This window comes from Gouania willdenowi, chromosome 3, assembly GCF_900634775.1.
Source record: "Gouania willdenowi chromosome 3, fGouWil2.1, whole genome shotgun sequence".
Classification (NCBI taxonomy): Eukaryota; Metazoa; Chordata; class Actinopteri; order Blenniiformes; family Gobiesocidae; genus Gouania; species Gouania willdenowi.
In genome coordinates, this window is record NC_041046.1 from 1,559,667 (window position 1) to 1,576,674 (window position 17,008).

Genomic DNA, 17,008 nt, shown 5'->3' on the forward strand with positions numbered 1-17,008 from the left:
ACATTACCTCCTTGGCGGAGGTAAAATGCTATAGTATATTAAAGGTATATATTTTTAAGGGTATGTTTACTGCGCAGTTGCCGCAACTAAACTTATTTTATTTCATTTCATTGATTTATTTTAAAGAAAACTTTTTACCTGTACAGCAAAAACTGTACAGGTAAACAAAGACATACACCTGCAAACCTGCAAATGTATTATTCCACAAATTCATGAAAAAAAAAATTTAAACTATTTTTTATAGATCTCATCTTGAGCATATTAATACTGTATGAAACCATTTGATTGATTTTGTCAGATTGTTAATTTAGATTAGCCACTGATTTAAACAGTAACAGGCAATACATAAATACATTTATGTGACAAGAAAACAACTGGCAAATACTGTTGTTGTTGTTGTTGCTGGCAACAGACCTACACAGTATTCTAGCATGCACTTCCTTTTTCATCCCCTTTCTTTTTGAAAGCATAATGTAGGCACCTATTTTGAGTAGGCACACCTGGAGGCCGGGTTGTGTAATTCTTCAAGGCGTGGTTAGAAAGTGTGTCCAGGAGGAGATTCACACACCTCACTCAGCTGGATCAAACATTGTCATTACTCAGGGACGTGGTTCAGTGGTACACTGTGCCACCATGTGCGCATTGACTGTGTGCACTGTGCACCTCAGTTGCTGACACTTTGTACGGAACTCTGTGCTGTGTAGCGTGGGGTGCACACTATAAAGCTGGTTAAGGAGGGCAGATCTGCAGTGTGTTCTCTGTGTTACACTGAGTGCAGTGTGGGGTCTGTGGCTGTCTTTCCTGACCAGATGTGGCTCAGAGACCAGTGCCAGCCTGGAGCACAGTGGTGCCCGGAATGTTGCCTCAAGCAATAATCAATTCTTTATATATTTTTAATACAAGCTCTCATTCTATGGAGGACGAGGAGTGCCACAATTAAATAAATAAATACACTTAATTAAAGGGTCTATTCTCCCATCTAGACTTAAGCGCTTTTTTGCACGCGCTTCCCTCCAACGCGTATTCTCCGATCCAGGCTGCTGACACGCCCACCGTGCGTAAGGAACCAAAAAGCGCGTATGTGTGAATGAAGGTGGTCTGAAGGAAAGGAGGCGGTGATGTAATTTGTTTGGGCTGTCTAGAAATCACGGAACATGGAGTTTTTCCAACTCTTGTAAATGTCATTGAAATCTGTGTGAAACCTTTTAATTTGAAACGCCTTCATTAATAAACAATATAACAGGTTATTTGATCAGATCATTGATCAGATTCTTGCGATGTGACTGGGTCACAGTAAAAATATCTTTCTTTGATCAGCACTTCATTGGCATCATCGTCTTCATATACTTCATCATCATCATCATCATCATCATCATCATCATCATCATCATCATCATCATCATCATCATCATCATCATCGCCGTAAAGTGTGACAAAGTTAGATGCGCTGGAGATATGAGGAAATAACCTGGCCGCAGAGCGTCCTGCTAACACAGAGGGATGTTTGCAGTGAAACAGAACTATTGGCTTCCAGTTTTAAATATAAATTGTTTAAAGTGACCTGAGCTGAGCCTCATTAAAATATGTGTGGGAACAGTTTCTGGTCCATCCTCATCTGCATATGACAGCTTGTTTCATTCTGTAGTGGATAAAACTGTGACTTCACGTTTACATAGTATGAAAACAGTTGACTCACTGTGACCAATGTGGACAGAAGTCTGCGTCTGTCAGAACTTTAATTAATCGCACAGCAGCAGCTGTGATCACTCAGCTGCTGCTGCGTGACGCACGAGTCCGTGTGGCTTCAAATGTAACTAAGTCTATATTTCTAGTGCAATATAATGTTTCACCTTATCGGGGCTCTGCACTTATTCCAGGATTAGAAGCGTGTTCAGGGCTGCTCCACCCACAGTGTGTAACTGGGATGAAGGCATGCAGCGACTGACTTAAGTACAGGGGAGAATAGCACACAGCTAAAAACAGCACCGCTGTGCGGCTTTTTGGACTTATGTGCATGGGAGAATAGAGCCCTAACTAATTAAAAGTGACAATAATTAATTAAACGTGCCAACAATTAATACATTTTACCTTTCATTTTCATTTTGAAAAATATGAAGCAGGGTTCAACCATTTTCAAGGATTATATCACAAACTTTCTTGCAATGTTCTGTACAAATATAATGCTTATGATTTCCTTTCACCAATAAGTGGCGCTATGACTATGAATGACGGTTGGATTGAACCATAACTCATTTTTTTGGCAAACTTTTAATAACTACCATAAGCTTCGCACTCACTCGCGTGCCACACAATCGCCCTATGCTGTGAAAAATTCCTGGTGAGAACCCTGTTGTGGTAGTGTTATAGAAAGAAAACGCAGTTCTCAGGGAAATCTTCAGTGTACTGAAGTAATAGTTCTTCAGTACACTGAAGAATTCTGACATCATCCCTCTCTACAGTGATGATGTCAGAATTCTAAAGAACTGCATAGAAGTTTGCCATTCATAGACACAATTCCCACAAAATATCAAATTATTCACCAGTCCTAATATGCGTACAAATTTGAGTTTTTGAACGTGTTTAGGTCCTAAAAATTGCAATAGTTTCCTCTATAAGAAAAATATTACAAACGAGATGCAATACAACCCCGTGAACTGCCACCTTAACGTGGTGGGGTTGTTTGAGTGCCCAAATGATCCAAGGAGCTATGTTGTCTGGGGCATTATGCCCCTGGTAGGGTCTCCCATGTCAAACAGGTCTTTGGTGACCGGTCAGACTAAGCGCAGTTCAGAAGACCCTCTATGGACATTATAAAAGCAAGGACTGTGACGTCGCCCGGTATAGCGCAGCCTGGGGCCCCACCTTGGAGCCAGGCCTAGGGCTGGGGCTCGAATGCGCCTGGTGGTCGGGCCTTTGCCCATGGGGCCCGGCCGGGGCTAGCCCAGAAGGACGACATGGGCCCGCCCTCCTGTGGACCCACCACCCGCAGAGGGATCCGTAGGGGTCGGGTGCAGAGAGGACTGGGTGGCGGTCAAGGGGGGTTGCCTCGGCGGCCCGGTCCGCATCCACAGCTTCTGGCTGTTGGGACATGGAACGTCACCTCGCTGGGGGGGAAGGAGCCTGAGCTTGTGCGGGAGGTTGAGAGGTACCGGCTAAATATAGTCGGTACCTCTCAGTAATGCCTCTCCTGGAGAGAGGCTGGAAGCTCCACTTCTCTGGCGATGCCCACGGGAAGAGGCCGCGGGCTGGGGTGGGCTTGCTTATTGCCCCCAGCTCAGCCGCCACGTGTTGGAGTTTACCCCAGTGAACGAGAGGGTCACGTCCCTACGCCTTCGGGTTGGGGACAGGTCTCTCACCGTTATTTCGGCCTACGGGCCCAACATCGGCGCAGAGTACCCGGCCTTCCTGGAGTCCCTGGGAAGGGTACTAGACAGTGTCCCGACTGGGGACTCCATTGTTCTACTGGGGGACTTCAACACCCACGTGGGCCGCGACAGTGAGACCTGGACAGGGGTGATTGGGAAGAACGGCCTCCTCGATCTGAACCCGAGTGGTGTTTTGTTATTGGACTTCTGTGCTAGTTAAAGTTTGTCCATAATGAACACCATGTTCCAGCACAAGGGTGTCCATAAGTGCTCGTGGCACCAGGACACTCTCGGCCGGAGGTCAATGATCGACTTTGTAGTTGTATCACCTGATCTCCGGCAGCGTGTCTCGGACACTCGGGTGAAGAGAGGGGCTGAGCTGTCAACTGATAACCACCTGGTGGTGAGCTGGATCCGCTGGCAGGGGAGGAAGCCGGTCAGACCTGGCTGGCCCAAACGTGTGGTGAGGGTCTGTTGGGAACGTCTGGTGGATCCCTCTGTCAGTGGGGTCTTCAACTCCCACCTCCGGATGAGCTTCACCCAGATCCTGAGGGAGGTGGGAGACATGGAGTCCGAGTGGACCATGTTCTCCTCCTCCATTGTCGATGCGGCCATTCGCAGCTGTGGCCGCAAAGTCTCAGGTGCCTGTCGTGGCGGCAATCCCCGAACCTGGTGGTGGCGCCCGGAAGTAAGGGATGCCGTCAAGCTGAAAAAGGAGACCTACCTGGCCTTTTTGGCTGGTAGGACAGCTGAGAGGTACCGGCAGGCCAAGCGTGCTGCAACCCACGTGGTCGCAGAGGCAAAAACTCGGGTCTGGGAGGAGTTCGGAGAAGCCATGGAGGCGGACTATCAGTCGGCCTCGAAGAGATTCTGGCAAACCGTTCGGCGCCTCAGGAGGGGGAAACAAAGCTTCACCAACACTGTTTACAGTGCACTGGGGTAGCTGCTGACCTCAACTGGGGATGTTGTCGGGCGGTGGAAGGAGTACCTCGATCGTCTCCTCAATCCCACTGCCACGTTTTCCGATGAGGAAGTAAAGGCTGGGGACTCAGAGGCGGACTCGCCCATCACCCGGGCTGAAGTCACCAAGGTGGTTGAAAAGCTCCTCGGGGGCAGGGCTCCGGGGGTGGATGAGCTTTGTCCTGAGTACCTTAAGTCTCTTGATGTTGTAGGACTGTCTTGGTTGACACGACTCTGCAACATCGCGTGGCAGTTGGGGACAGTGCCTCTGGATCTGCAGACCGGGGTGGTGGTCCCTCTCTTTAAGAAGGGGGATCGGAGGGTGTGCTCCAACTACAGAGGGATCACACTCCTCAGCCTCCCCGGCAAGGTCTACTCCAGGGTGCTGGAGAGGAGGATCCCGCGATAGTCGAACCTCGGATTCAGGAAAAACAATGCGGTTTTTGTCCCAGTCACGCACACTGGACTAGCTGTATACCCTTCATCGGGTGCTCGAGGGTTCGTGGGAGTTCGCCCAACCAGTCCACATGTGCTTTGTGGATCTGGAGAAGGCGTTCGACCGTGTCCCTCATGGTGCCCTGTGGGGGGTGCTGCGGGAGTATGGGGTCCGGGGCCCTTTGTATGACCGCAGCAGGAGCCTGGTTCGCATTGCCGGCAGTAAGTCAGACCTGTTCCCAGTGCATGTTGGTCTTCGCCAGGGCTGCCCTTTGTCACCGGTTCTGTTCATTACTTTTATGGACAGAATTTCTAGGTGCAGCCAGGGACCGGAGGGGGTCCGATTTGGGAACCTCAGGATTTCATCTCTGCTGTTTGCAGATGATGTTGTTCTGTTGGCTTCCTCAAATCAGGACCTTCAGCATGCACTGGGGCGGTTTGCAGCCGAGTGTGAAGCGGCCAGGATGAGGATCAGCACCTCCAAATCTGAGGTCATGGTTCTCCACCGGAATAAAGTGGCTTCCCCTCTCTGGATCGGTGGAGAGTCCTTGCCTCAAGTGGAGGAGTTCAAGTATCTCGGGGTCCTGTTCGTGATGGTAGGATGGAGCGTGAGATCAATAGACGGATCGGTGCGGCGTCAGCAGTGATGCGGTCGCTGTATCGGACTGTTGTGGTGAAGAGGGAGCTGAGCTGGGGGGCAAAGTTCTGAATTTACCGATCGATCTACATTCCTACCCTCACCTATGGTCATGAGATTTGGGTAATGACCGAAAGGACAAGATTGCGGATACAGGCGGCCGAAATGAGTTTCCTTCGCAGGGTGGCTGGGCGCACCCTTCGAGATATGGTGAGAAGCTCAGTCACTCGGGAGGATCTCAGAGTAGAGTCGCTGCTCCTTCACGTCAAAAGGAGCCAGCTGAGGTGGCTCGGGCATCTGTTTCGGATGCCTCCTGGTCGCGTCCTTCGGGAGGTGTTTCAGGCATGTCCTATTGGGAAGAAGCCTCGTGGAAGGCCCAGGACACGCTGGAGGGACTATGTCTCTGAGCTGGCCTGGTGTCGCCTCGGGGTCCCCCCAGAACAGCTGGAGGAGGTGTGCGTTGATCGGAAGGTCTGGGCATCTCTGCTGAGACTGCTGCCGCGACCTGGCGGAGGCAGAAGATGATGGATGGATGGAGGTGCAATACAATAGGGTCCTACGCACCGTTGTGCTGTGTGAATTACTTTTAACAGTCAAACGCTGTCAAACTAACATCAATCCATCGAAATCCATTGCTTTGGTCTTCACTCTTTCCATTCATGGTGGCTACAACAATGGAGGATGTGCATGAACTTTCCAGGGAGTTGGTGAGAGAGATTTTAGGCCTCACTGGGAATGTAGAAGCAGGAATATAGTACAAAACCAACGTACAGATTATATAGTGCCACCCAGTGTATCAGAATAATGTTTACGAGATTTGCCCCAATCCATTGTCAAGGATCGATTTAGCTTGACTTGATGTTCAGGTAACTAGTCAGTGTTAGGAAACCGCCCCCACAGATTGTGACGAGGGAGTTTGACAGATAATATTGAATTATGAACTGCTGCAACACCAAACCACAAAATTAAAAAAAATGATTTCATTAATTATTGACACATTTAATTAATGATTGACACTTTTAATGTATTAATGAACGGTGAATTTATTTATTTAATTGTGGCACTCCAGGTCCGCCATATCATTCAGCCAGGTTGCAAAGTGAGCTTTTTCAAGCCAAGCTGCTGCAGCCATTGTATGTAAAGCTGACAGCCAGTCAAACACAAGAGTCTGATGTTATTCTATGTGATAACTTACATAATTGTTTATGTTTTACTGGTACAGTTTTATCTCTTCTCTGTTGGCTGTTGCTAAAAAATGTGGCTATGACAAATCCAGAAAGTCCAACCTTCTTGTGGTTCTTTGTTAGGAACACTGACCTGTTTATCTGTTTATTGTTGCATTTATAACACATACCTTAAAACTGTGTTCTCGCACGATTATATAAATACCGTGAGAACTCCTCTGTCTCGCGACATCACAGTCGCCTAACTGAAGCGCACCGTGGCGCACTCAAAACGCAACCGGTGGGGATTACGTGACGACGGACAGCGGGGAAAACCGGATCAGTGCCACCATGCCCAATGTTTAGCCATACAACAGTGCAGGGAGCTAAACAGTGCAATGAGAAATCAGGTGCTGTGATTGACACAGTGCAAAGCTGCAATTTAGGGCACCGTGATAGAGGCCTGAAAGTTTGACTGCAAGGATATCATAAAAAAAGGTAACAACTCTTCATAGTCTTCTGAAAGAGCCTTTTTTTGTATCCAAACAACTCTTACTATTTGGCTTGGAACACTCACATCATTGAGAAATAATATTTTCTGAGCATACCAATTTCCTAACAAAAGAATAAAAAGACAAAAAAGTCTAATCACGACTGTGTGAAAATGAAAGCGAACAATAGGTTTGATCAAGGAGATCATTTCAGTGGGTTGCTGCCACCTACCAACATAATTTATTTAGTTACATTTTCTTATATTATACTGTAAATCACTCAAAAGGGCAAGACGAAAGAAAGGATATTCCTATTAATACTGAAACTATTCCAGATTAATGTGTATTCAGAAATTTCAAAGTTAAGAAAATAAAGAAAAAGAAAATTCATATTCCTAATTACTGTAATATAAAATATGTATTGTAGGATTTCCACAGGACTGTGAACGGCACCATTTAGCCACATTAAAATTAAAGCAAAAGTCAAAAGTGGTCATCAATGTTCTACTTTTTCAGGGACATCATGCAAAACCCTTTCTCTCAAGAATCACCTCTCCTTACTTGATGATGCTGTTGGAAAGAGGGAAAAATATAGAAATAGTTGCTGTGGAGCCAGAACCAATCTAAAATTTCCAGCATTCTTCATGTACACCAACCTATTACATTGAACATGTTGAGTGTTGTCCTGGGGAAAGTGGGCTGGAAGTCACTAGAGCATTAATGAAATGCCAAGATAGAATGAAAGAAATGGCCTGAAATGGCCTGGATACCCTCTTGTCAAGGTGACTTTGTGGCACATACATAACATAATTAGATACGAGAGAAAAACAAAAAAGCTGGAGTGAAGATCATGAAAATACATTTTCTAAAGATCAGAAGCTTGAAGTAATTAATAGGAAAACCCAGTATCAACCATTTAAGTAAAACTGTCTATTAAAGACTGGAAAGACAAAAACATTGCCTCCAACTTACCTGACTTGGCTTCCAGTGGAATCTGGGTCCCTAGCTGCAACCATCCCAATGACTGTGTTGATGGGGGCATTCTCATTCACTTCCAGCAAGTACATGGGTTTGGTGAAAATGGGAGGCTCATCTGAGTCATCCACCACAATCTTCATTGTTGCTGTGTCTTTGAAAGGCCCACTGCTGCCAGGCTCTGTGCGGACGTTGGTGGCTTCAACTTTGAGGGTGTAGGCTCTTCTGGTCTCATAGTCCAAGGGCTGTAAGGAAAGAAGGTAAAAAGGCCACTTGTCAAGTCAAGCTCTCTATTAGTTACTCTCTACTCACATGAACTCTATCTCACACATGCTACAATCTCCGATAGTTATCCACCTGTACTGGCAATTAGTTGGGCTGTTTATTTAAGGTAAATAACCAATGTTAATTTTCTAATTTATCTTTGGTACCTGCTCAATTCTGTGCAAATAGTCAGGAGTTTTCTGGTGCCATTTAAAGCAGTTGGCCTAACTTTTTGTATGTCATAGGCATCTCCCTCACAGTAAATATGCTTCCTGGCTGCTTTGGAGTCTAATGAAATGTAGTCAACAATAGGAGATGTGAGGGCAAAAGCAAAGGTCACAAAATTCGACAAATGGTCGGCAGACTACCTGGTACCGGTTTGTAGCCCTGTGTTTGGGCACCACTGTGTTAGAGGTTACATCGATTGCAAGGCACAGATCTGCCCTGGATGAGATGTCAGTCCATCACATAAATCACACATAAGACTGACAGTTATTTTTACCACAAGTCACTTCTTGCTGGAAATTTGAGAAACTCCAATGAATTTGACATAAATGCTTTAGGACTGTGGGAAGATGCCGGAATACCCACAGTAAACCCATACAAACATGAGAGAATATGCAAACTACACTCTTCTCTTTTTCTCCCTCTCAATACTTTGGATGGCTTTCTGTCATTGTTACTGCCTCAGCCTCTCTTGCCTGTGACTAGCTGATAGTCCCGCTTTCATTTTTACTATTCCCTATAGTCTCAATGTATAATTCCTAACAATCAGTAAAGACATTGTTGGCAAGAACTCATAGGGGAACATATAATCTCTGGCCAAATTTTTACGTTTGTCATATTGTAAGTGTAAATGGACATGTCAGCTGTGGGTATGGACCACTGTCCGCCTACTTGTGACTTTGATTATATAGCTTGGGATAGAAATTCTTCCCTAAGATGGATAATCCCTTAACAACTCCTTTTACATTAGCATTTTTTTGTAAGAGACCAATCCATCATCTTTTTCTCTTTTGTAATACAAAAGTAAGAGATTTTATAATATTGTTTTACAAATGTCTATGTATTTATTCACCCGCCCACATATTAATATCTGACATTATAATATTTAAGAACTCATCCCACAAATTGTTTTGTGTTTATATTTAATGTGTTTTCCATTATCTATAAATCTATAAATGTTTGTACCATGTATAAGATGAATAAGAGTGAATAAGGGCCCTATTCTCCCATTTGCGCTTCAGTGATTTTTTACGTGCATATTCTCCCATTCGGACTCCTGACACGCCCACCACGCATAAATAGACCCAACACGCATAAGGTTGTAAATGAAGGTGGTCTGATATGGTTCATTTACAAGGAGGTGAACAGGGCCATGATGTCGGTTTTTTGGTTGTCTGGAAGTCATGAAACATGGAGTTTTCCTAACACTTGTAAATATCATTAAATCTGTTGAAATGGTAAAACACAAATTTAATTTAAAATGCCTTATTTGTTGAAGAACATTGTTACAGTTCATTTGATAAGTTTATTGTAGTGTGCAGATTTTGTCCGAGCCACAGTTAAAATATGTTATATCTCATACTAATGACACATTTACATTTTTGTGGAAAGTCTAATTTTATTAAACTACTGTAGGAAATACCTACATTCAGAAAAGATGAGCGCATCACCCTGTGAGCTCTAAAGCCTGCATAAGTGTGATGCGCTGCAGGTTTGACGGAAATAATGCGAGGTGGACTTTGACAGTGTCTGTGATCCCACAGAGCATCCTGCATTATTACTGAGGAGACATAGATGTTGTTTACATCCAGTGAAATAGACGCATTGGCTTCCAACATAATAAGCTATTTTAAATTTAAAATGTCCAATGCCTTATGGAGCTGATGTGACTGTGCTCGACCTGAAGCCGAGCATCATTTCTAAATTAATTCTCTAATGTGCATAGATGACAGCTTGTTTCACTGTTATTTAAGCTTATAGTGTGACCAAACTGTGGCTTTATGTTGTGCATAGTACGGAAATAGTTGGATATCAGTGTGACCAGCATGAATAGAAGTCTAAGGTCCGTCAGTGTTTCACTGAGCTGATGCATTCAGTTTTGTCCAGTCTTTAACTGGTAAATTTGTGAATGTGAACATATTAGAAATGCAGATGGACAATCCTTTGGCATACATGTGCTGCCCTCCCCACATGCTCTCATCTCAATGAACGTTTCAGGTGTCACATATCTGGCTGATTGATAATCATTATTAAACCATTTGTGTTCATTTCAGATCAATGAACGTTGTCGTGGAAAGAAAAGGAAAATTTTACAGGTGTATCAAATTGTTCAAGAATGAAAAGAAAGAAAAATAAGTTCATATATTCTTTCTGGGAGTCTCTTTTGCAATATTATTAGTCTGTGTTGCGTAAATTGTAAATGCGTCCAAACTTCTAGTGCAATAATAATGTGTGAGCTTCCAGGGGCGCCGCACTTATTCCAGGTTCAGAAGATCGTAGGAAGAAAAGGGCTGAAGCAGATGGGATAATGTGCGTAAGGCCAGATTTGACTTGGAACGCCCACATTTCAGCGCCACTCCACCCAGAGGTGTGCACTGTGTAATCGGAGGGTCACCGATTCAAATCCAACCTGAGTCATCCCTGTGGGAAGTTGAGCAAGCCCCTCAGTCCTAACTGCTCGTGTTGTATGTCACTTTGGATAAAAGGGTCTGCTAAATAAAATTGTAATTTTGTAAAGTGGAAGGGGAGAAAAATGCGTAGCCAGAATCTGCACATGGGAGGGTATGGCACTTAGTGCATAGATGGTTATTTGTCTCTATGCGGCCCTGTGATGGCCTGCAAAGGGTTGTATGCCTAATATCAGATGTAGATGGGCTAATATAAAAATGTATACGAGCCTAAGCAGATCACAACATGCCTTCTGATTTCAGCCTTTCCTTTAAACTTCCAGTTCTTCCATATAATGATGAGCCTGCTTCCCTTTCTGAGAATAATACTATATCTCTTTAATGAATAATTTCACACATCCTTGAAAAGCATCATAAAAAGCTGAGAGCTGGCACTAACATTGAATGTATATCTATTTAGATCTCTACTAATGAGATGCATTAGTCATGTGTTTTGCCTCGGGCTCTCTTTATGTCATTTTGCATATTAGAAGTACAGAATCAGAAAGCCAAATAGAGTGCCTGCTTTAAGAGTTCAGTCTGCCATGAGAAAGCAATAAAAGATGATTAAGTTTAATGGTGGAGAATGCAGGTGAATGCAGCAATGGAACTTGTCACATGAGTACATGGGGGGCTGGGTTTTGAATATGGATAGAGAACAACTGAATATATAAATGCAGTCCAGTACTCTAAGTTCTGGCTTGCCTGGCAAAAGGTGTTAAGCCATTTAACTTGAACTATTGCATTTATGCTCACTTAAATTACATTTTTTGATTCACACAACCTGTTGTGTTCATGACAATATCAACTCTTTGTTTTTGCTACAAACACAACTTTATTCATCATCAAATTGATCTGCATCCTACACTGTACTAGTGTTTTCAAAGTAACACAAACTACAAACATTTCAATAATTTATCTGTGCAAAAGAACAGAAATTATTTCTTGTTTCTTCGAAAACAACACATGCTTTGCATTTTAAATTCACCATCAGAACTGTCTCATCTAAAAGGGAATGAGAATCATCATTACACTGGAATAATTATAAAAGTGGACATTTGTTCAAAACAAAGCCATTTTGCACCATTTGCTACAATAATTGAAATTGGCATACCATTACCCTACATAATGTTCTTGACTGATAGTTCTTTGTTCATTTCATAGGAGTAGTACTTTGTTGGCTTTTCCCAGGATGCCCGAGACAGAAAAATATACATTCAGTATCACCTCTAGGTTTACTTCCTATTCTACTCAATTCTAGAATAAAGAGATAGAATTACTTCTACCCTAACTAAACAAAAGTTTATTTTTTGGGAAATTCAAATGGGCCTCACTGTATCCAATAATGCAATATCTTTTGACAACCTATTCCCTTCAAAACATTAATAATCCAACTTCAAAAATGAGACATTAAGTAGGCTATTTAATATTCTATTTCCCTTCATCAATAATGTACTCTGATGAGGAGTATTTAGCAGTGGGGACTCAAAGAAAATGGTAAAATAACATGAGGATTATTGACAGGCAGCTGATGGATGAAGTTTACCATTGTAAAGATCAGTCAAATGAATAAATGAACAAATTGAACATATTTAGTTTTGATTAAACATCTTGCAGCCAAAGGAAATGTCCCCGGGGTCAGACAGGGCCAGTTGCCGTGTGCTTCAGGCTTGTAATTAAGGTGCTTGTCGGAGGAAGGGTATCTGTGAATACAGACATAAAGACAGCAATAGCACCAATGAGACAAGATGCTAGCGCACACACTCTGAAGTCTCCTCAAGCCTGTGCAAACCCCACATATTCTCTCTCATCCATCCACTCAATAATAAAGTATTTTCTTGCTCGTATGACATCATTCCCTTTTCAATTATTATCATTCCACAATCTTGATAGAATTACTTCCATTTTGGGAGAGAGTCGAGGCAAGAGGGGCATGTTTTCTAGGTGACTTGATACTATAACACATTAAGATATCATAGGGTAGATTATGTCATATTTAAATCAAGATCTAAATGCACCAATACTCAAAAATGATGTTGAGATAGGGGAACAGTTACCAAGTTATTTTTGGTAATAGTTGTTTTTCAGAAAATCCTTGTGGGTTTGTATTTGGTTTATTTTTTTGGGGGTCGGATATGTGCAATCTGTGTTGTCCTTGCAATAAATAAAACTTGGTATTGATTTCCACTTGGAGCAAGAAGTACAATTGGCATTAAACATTAAATTGCCCCATTGACTACAACGTATGTGGAGCAAGATACAGTCACTCTCTGTGGTTACTTTTGGAAAAAGACAAAAGCCACACTTAAAGTGCTAATGATAGAAGATTAGGATGAGAAAAAAATAATTACATAATAATGGTTATATAACGACTAATCTTCTTGCTTCAGTTTGATTACAAAAGCTTTTAAGAGATGAGTTTGTATTTCATTTTTGGAAGTTAAAAGCACAGGACAGAGTGCAAATAGAGCAGAGAGGATTCAAAGATGAGAGCGCATGAAGAGATGCAGAGAAAATCACAGTAAAAGCAAGATTTTTTTTTATGTTTAGACGAGTTCTTTGTAACTCAGCAGTTGATTTTACTGACCATGACAAACAGTCTTACTATGAAAGTGAGGTGATAATGATGCTTTCTGTGTTGAAAATAACAGTAAATACCTTAGGGACTGAGGAAACATTAATGATTTCCTAACTCCAATAAACAGTGACAATACAGTATGCAAATACAATGAGTAAATATATATATATATATATATATATATATATATATATATATTTTTTTTAGAGTTTACAAAATAAATGTATATCCAACCGCTGTAAAGCTACGACTATTAGAAATCTTGTTTTTGCTGAAAAAAAAACAAAAACAATGGGGTTTTATGAATATGCCACAAGCATTTTTTATTCTTTTTTTTTGGTATAGGCTTAAAATATGAACATATATCTTCATCTCCCCTTTACAAAAAAAATAACTCCAGAAAAATATGAACAAACATGTTGTATTATGTTTTACTGTGGGAAAAGTCATTGTCATTATGTAGGTTGCAAGAAAGGCTGAAATGCAATACTTTTTAACAATCCATAAGTTGTACAATGGAAGAAAAACACTTGGTTTCCTGACATAAACGTTCCTTTATAGATTCAAAATAAATACAATATATTTTGTGCTGTTGTTTTTTTCCTTAAAAACAACTTCCACATTGAAAATGAAACCTTTATATATTTTATAATGCCCTTGAGTTTAAAAAAAATTGAAAAATACGGTATTCTTAACTAAAAGAGCAACTAAAATATTAAACAAGGCTAATAGCAGTTTTGAACTGTATTATGTATATATATATATATAGTGCTATTATTATGCTATTACTGTATTAGCATATATATATATATATATATAATAAAACATTTTGTATGAGGAAATGCTAGAGAGCTTCACTTAGTAAATAGATTTACTGTTGATTTACAGTGTAAATAAAATGATGAAAAATAAGGACAAATAAATACATAGTGTGTACACACCTCATAGTCTAACTAATTCTAATTTTCAATATGAGAGTTCATTTTTGTCATTGTATTCATCCACAATCTTGATGTGTCAGGTTTTTGTCTCACCAGAGTGTTGGCCCCAAATCAATGTAAACACATGGGGCATTTAGAGAATTCAAAGTGCAGCGTGGCTGCAGGGGTGAAAACTCAGCATCCCCACTAACATCTCTCAACAGGCCTGGGGCGGGCAGATAAAAAGCTTAAAACTCCAACAGCAAATAATTTCTCCCATGGTCCGTAGCCCTCCAGCCTTAGTTAGATCAATATGTTCTAACCTTGCCGGAAAGGATCTCTAAAATGTTTGAATTTGGCATCAGATGGAGGCTTGTAGATCTGCACAGATGTTGCACAAAATATTTTCTCCTGTCACCCTTGTTGAAGAGTAACACCAGAGAGGGGTGTACAACAAAGGAAAGGAAGCACAGCTACTTGTTTCACCTCATTTCAAGTTTATGGAGGGTGGTAAGAAAAGTCCGTGCACAAGTGCCTTACACCTTTCTGCGCACATTACCATCCATTGCACTTTGCTTAAGTGAGAACCCAACGTGGGACTTGAGAAAGAAAGCTGAATAGAGATGGAAGGAACAAATCTCTCTGTGGGACACTGAATAAGAGGTTTGCTATGACTAACACATTTGACATTTGCCTTGTCAACAGTAGATGTTATGACTATGTGTGATGCTTGTTCTTCAGCTCTGATGTTATCTTTGGTGCCTGTCAATTGTGTTCCCATCAGATTTTCTACTTTCCACCTCCCACACACCTCATTGTTCACACTACAACAAAGTCCTAGCATACATCCCTGGAGTAAAGTCATTTTGCATCACAAAATAGCCTGACGCGTCGAAAGGATGTTGGGTTTTTCTTTGTAAACATTGATTCAACATGTGATTGAAAAACAAATCCTAGAAAAGTTTGAAATACAGATTACTGGAAAACTTAAGTTGTGCTGTTTTTTTTTTTTTTTTTTGTTTTGTTTTTTGGTTTTCTTTGCTTAAATATCACAAATTCAATTCCTTGTTCGTTTTTCCATTTATTGTTGCAAAAAAATATTGACCCATCAGACCATGTATTAAACGAAATTATCTTCCAAGGCTCTCAAATTAGTGGCTCACTGGCAAGATCCAGCCTTTGAAGCATCCTGTAATGGCCCCTTAAAACCACTTAAATCCTTAAAAACAAATGAAGATAAATTTAAAATTACAAGAAATTTAAATTAAAATCTGACTCCACTATCTTTGTTGTATTTTGTTTCACCTTCCACATGCAAGATATCAAGAATGTTCTTGTTGTTCTTTGGTCCAGTCCCCATTCTCAGACAATAGTGTTGGTGTATTGTTTTGGTGTGTGCATTTAAAATGAGTCAGCCTGATACTCATTATATGGTTCAACATGTTCCTCAATGGGGCTTGGCTGTTATTGGTCCCTGGGCCAAGTTTAATGCATTGCCTTCTTTTTGGTATCTGCCTACTTTGGATGAAACACTAACCACCACAGCCAGGGTACACTGCATATTAGCTAAAGTTTTGGAAAATGCCCTGTCCCAGGAGGCATTCTAAAGAAATAATCCATCATCTATTCCATATTTTCATGGCTGACTGAGCATGTATATGAAATGGTTTAAGCCTTTCAGGAATTTAGGTATTCCTAATTCATTTTATCATTCATAAAATGCTACAAATGTAATGGTGACCTTCACATTTTGAACATAGCTTTTTTTTAATACAGTTTGCTTTTTGGCAAGTAATTAACAAGGTAACACTTCATTATTGCTGCTTTTGGTTCAGCTGTGGATATGTTTCATCTACAACGGGCTAGTGAAGCTCTATTCTAGGCGATGGGATTATGTGTCAGCAAAACAAACATTTTTACTAAAATGAGACAATAAACTGAGCCAATTAACAGCATGTTGCAGTTTGCCCTAAGCTAAGTGAGCTACAGCTTTTTTCTCTTTTTTTGCGCAATGTTATGTCATAGTTTCACTTGAGATGTTATTGAAAAAAAACAATTGTAATTTAGAAGTATTCGCTTAAGCTCACCTTTACTTTCCTAGCTGCTCAGAGGGCAACTGGGTGAAACATTTATTGTCTTTCAGCGATAATTTCTCCTACAGTCAAGAACACAAACACACAGTAATCACTTAAAGCTAGGTAGAGGCAGCGTGTTTTATCAAATTTAAGGTTCACATTTAGTGCCATTCTTTATAGTATGTAGTAAACTCTGCATCCGATCTGTTGTAATTCTTTGTGGCATCAAATTCAGCTGGATGCTAAAAAGCCTTCCTTAGTGTTTTTTTTATTTTACTACATTTTTAGTACCTTCGGGCCATAACAAAAATGGTGATGGTTTGTGCTTATCGAAATTCAGAATCATACACTGCCAAGCAACAACAACCATCTACACAAAATCTATTTATCAGTATAGTGTGAAAACAGGTTCTTTATGCACAAAGAAAAGAGTAGCAAAGGCTAGCAAAAACATGTTTTTGCACCACAACAAC

General features: G+C 41.4%; 1 protein-coding gene across 2 annotated transcripts in view; it reads right to left on the reverse strand.

The window, feature by feature from the left end:
- cdh8 (cadherin 8) overlaps nucleotides 1-17,008 on the reverse strand; it is a 190,429-nt gene that overhangs the window by 19,168 nt on the left and 154,253 nt on the right. For both annotated transcript variants that reach the window (XM_028434324.1, XM_028434315.1), the window contains exon 7: nucleotides 8,024-8,271. In XM_028434324.1, the coding sequence (XP_028290125.1) occupies nucleotides 8,024-8,271 (248 nt within the window). The remainder of the gene's footprint in view (nucleotides 1-8,023; nucleotides 8,272-17,008) is intronic.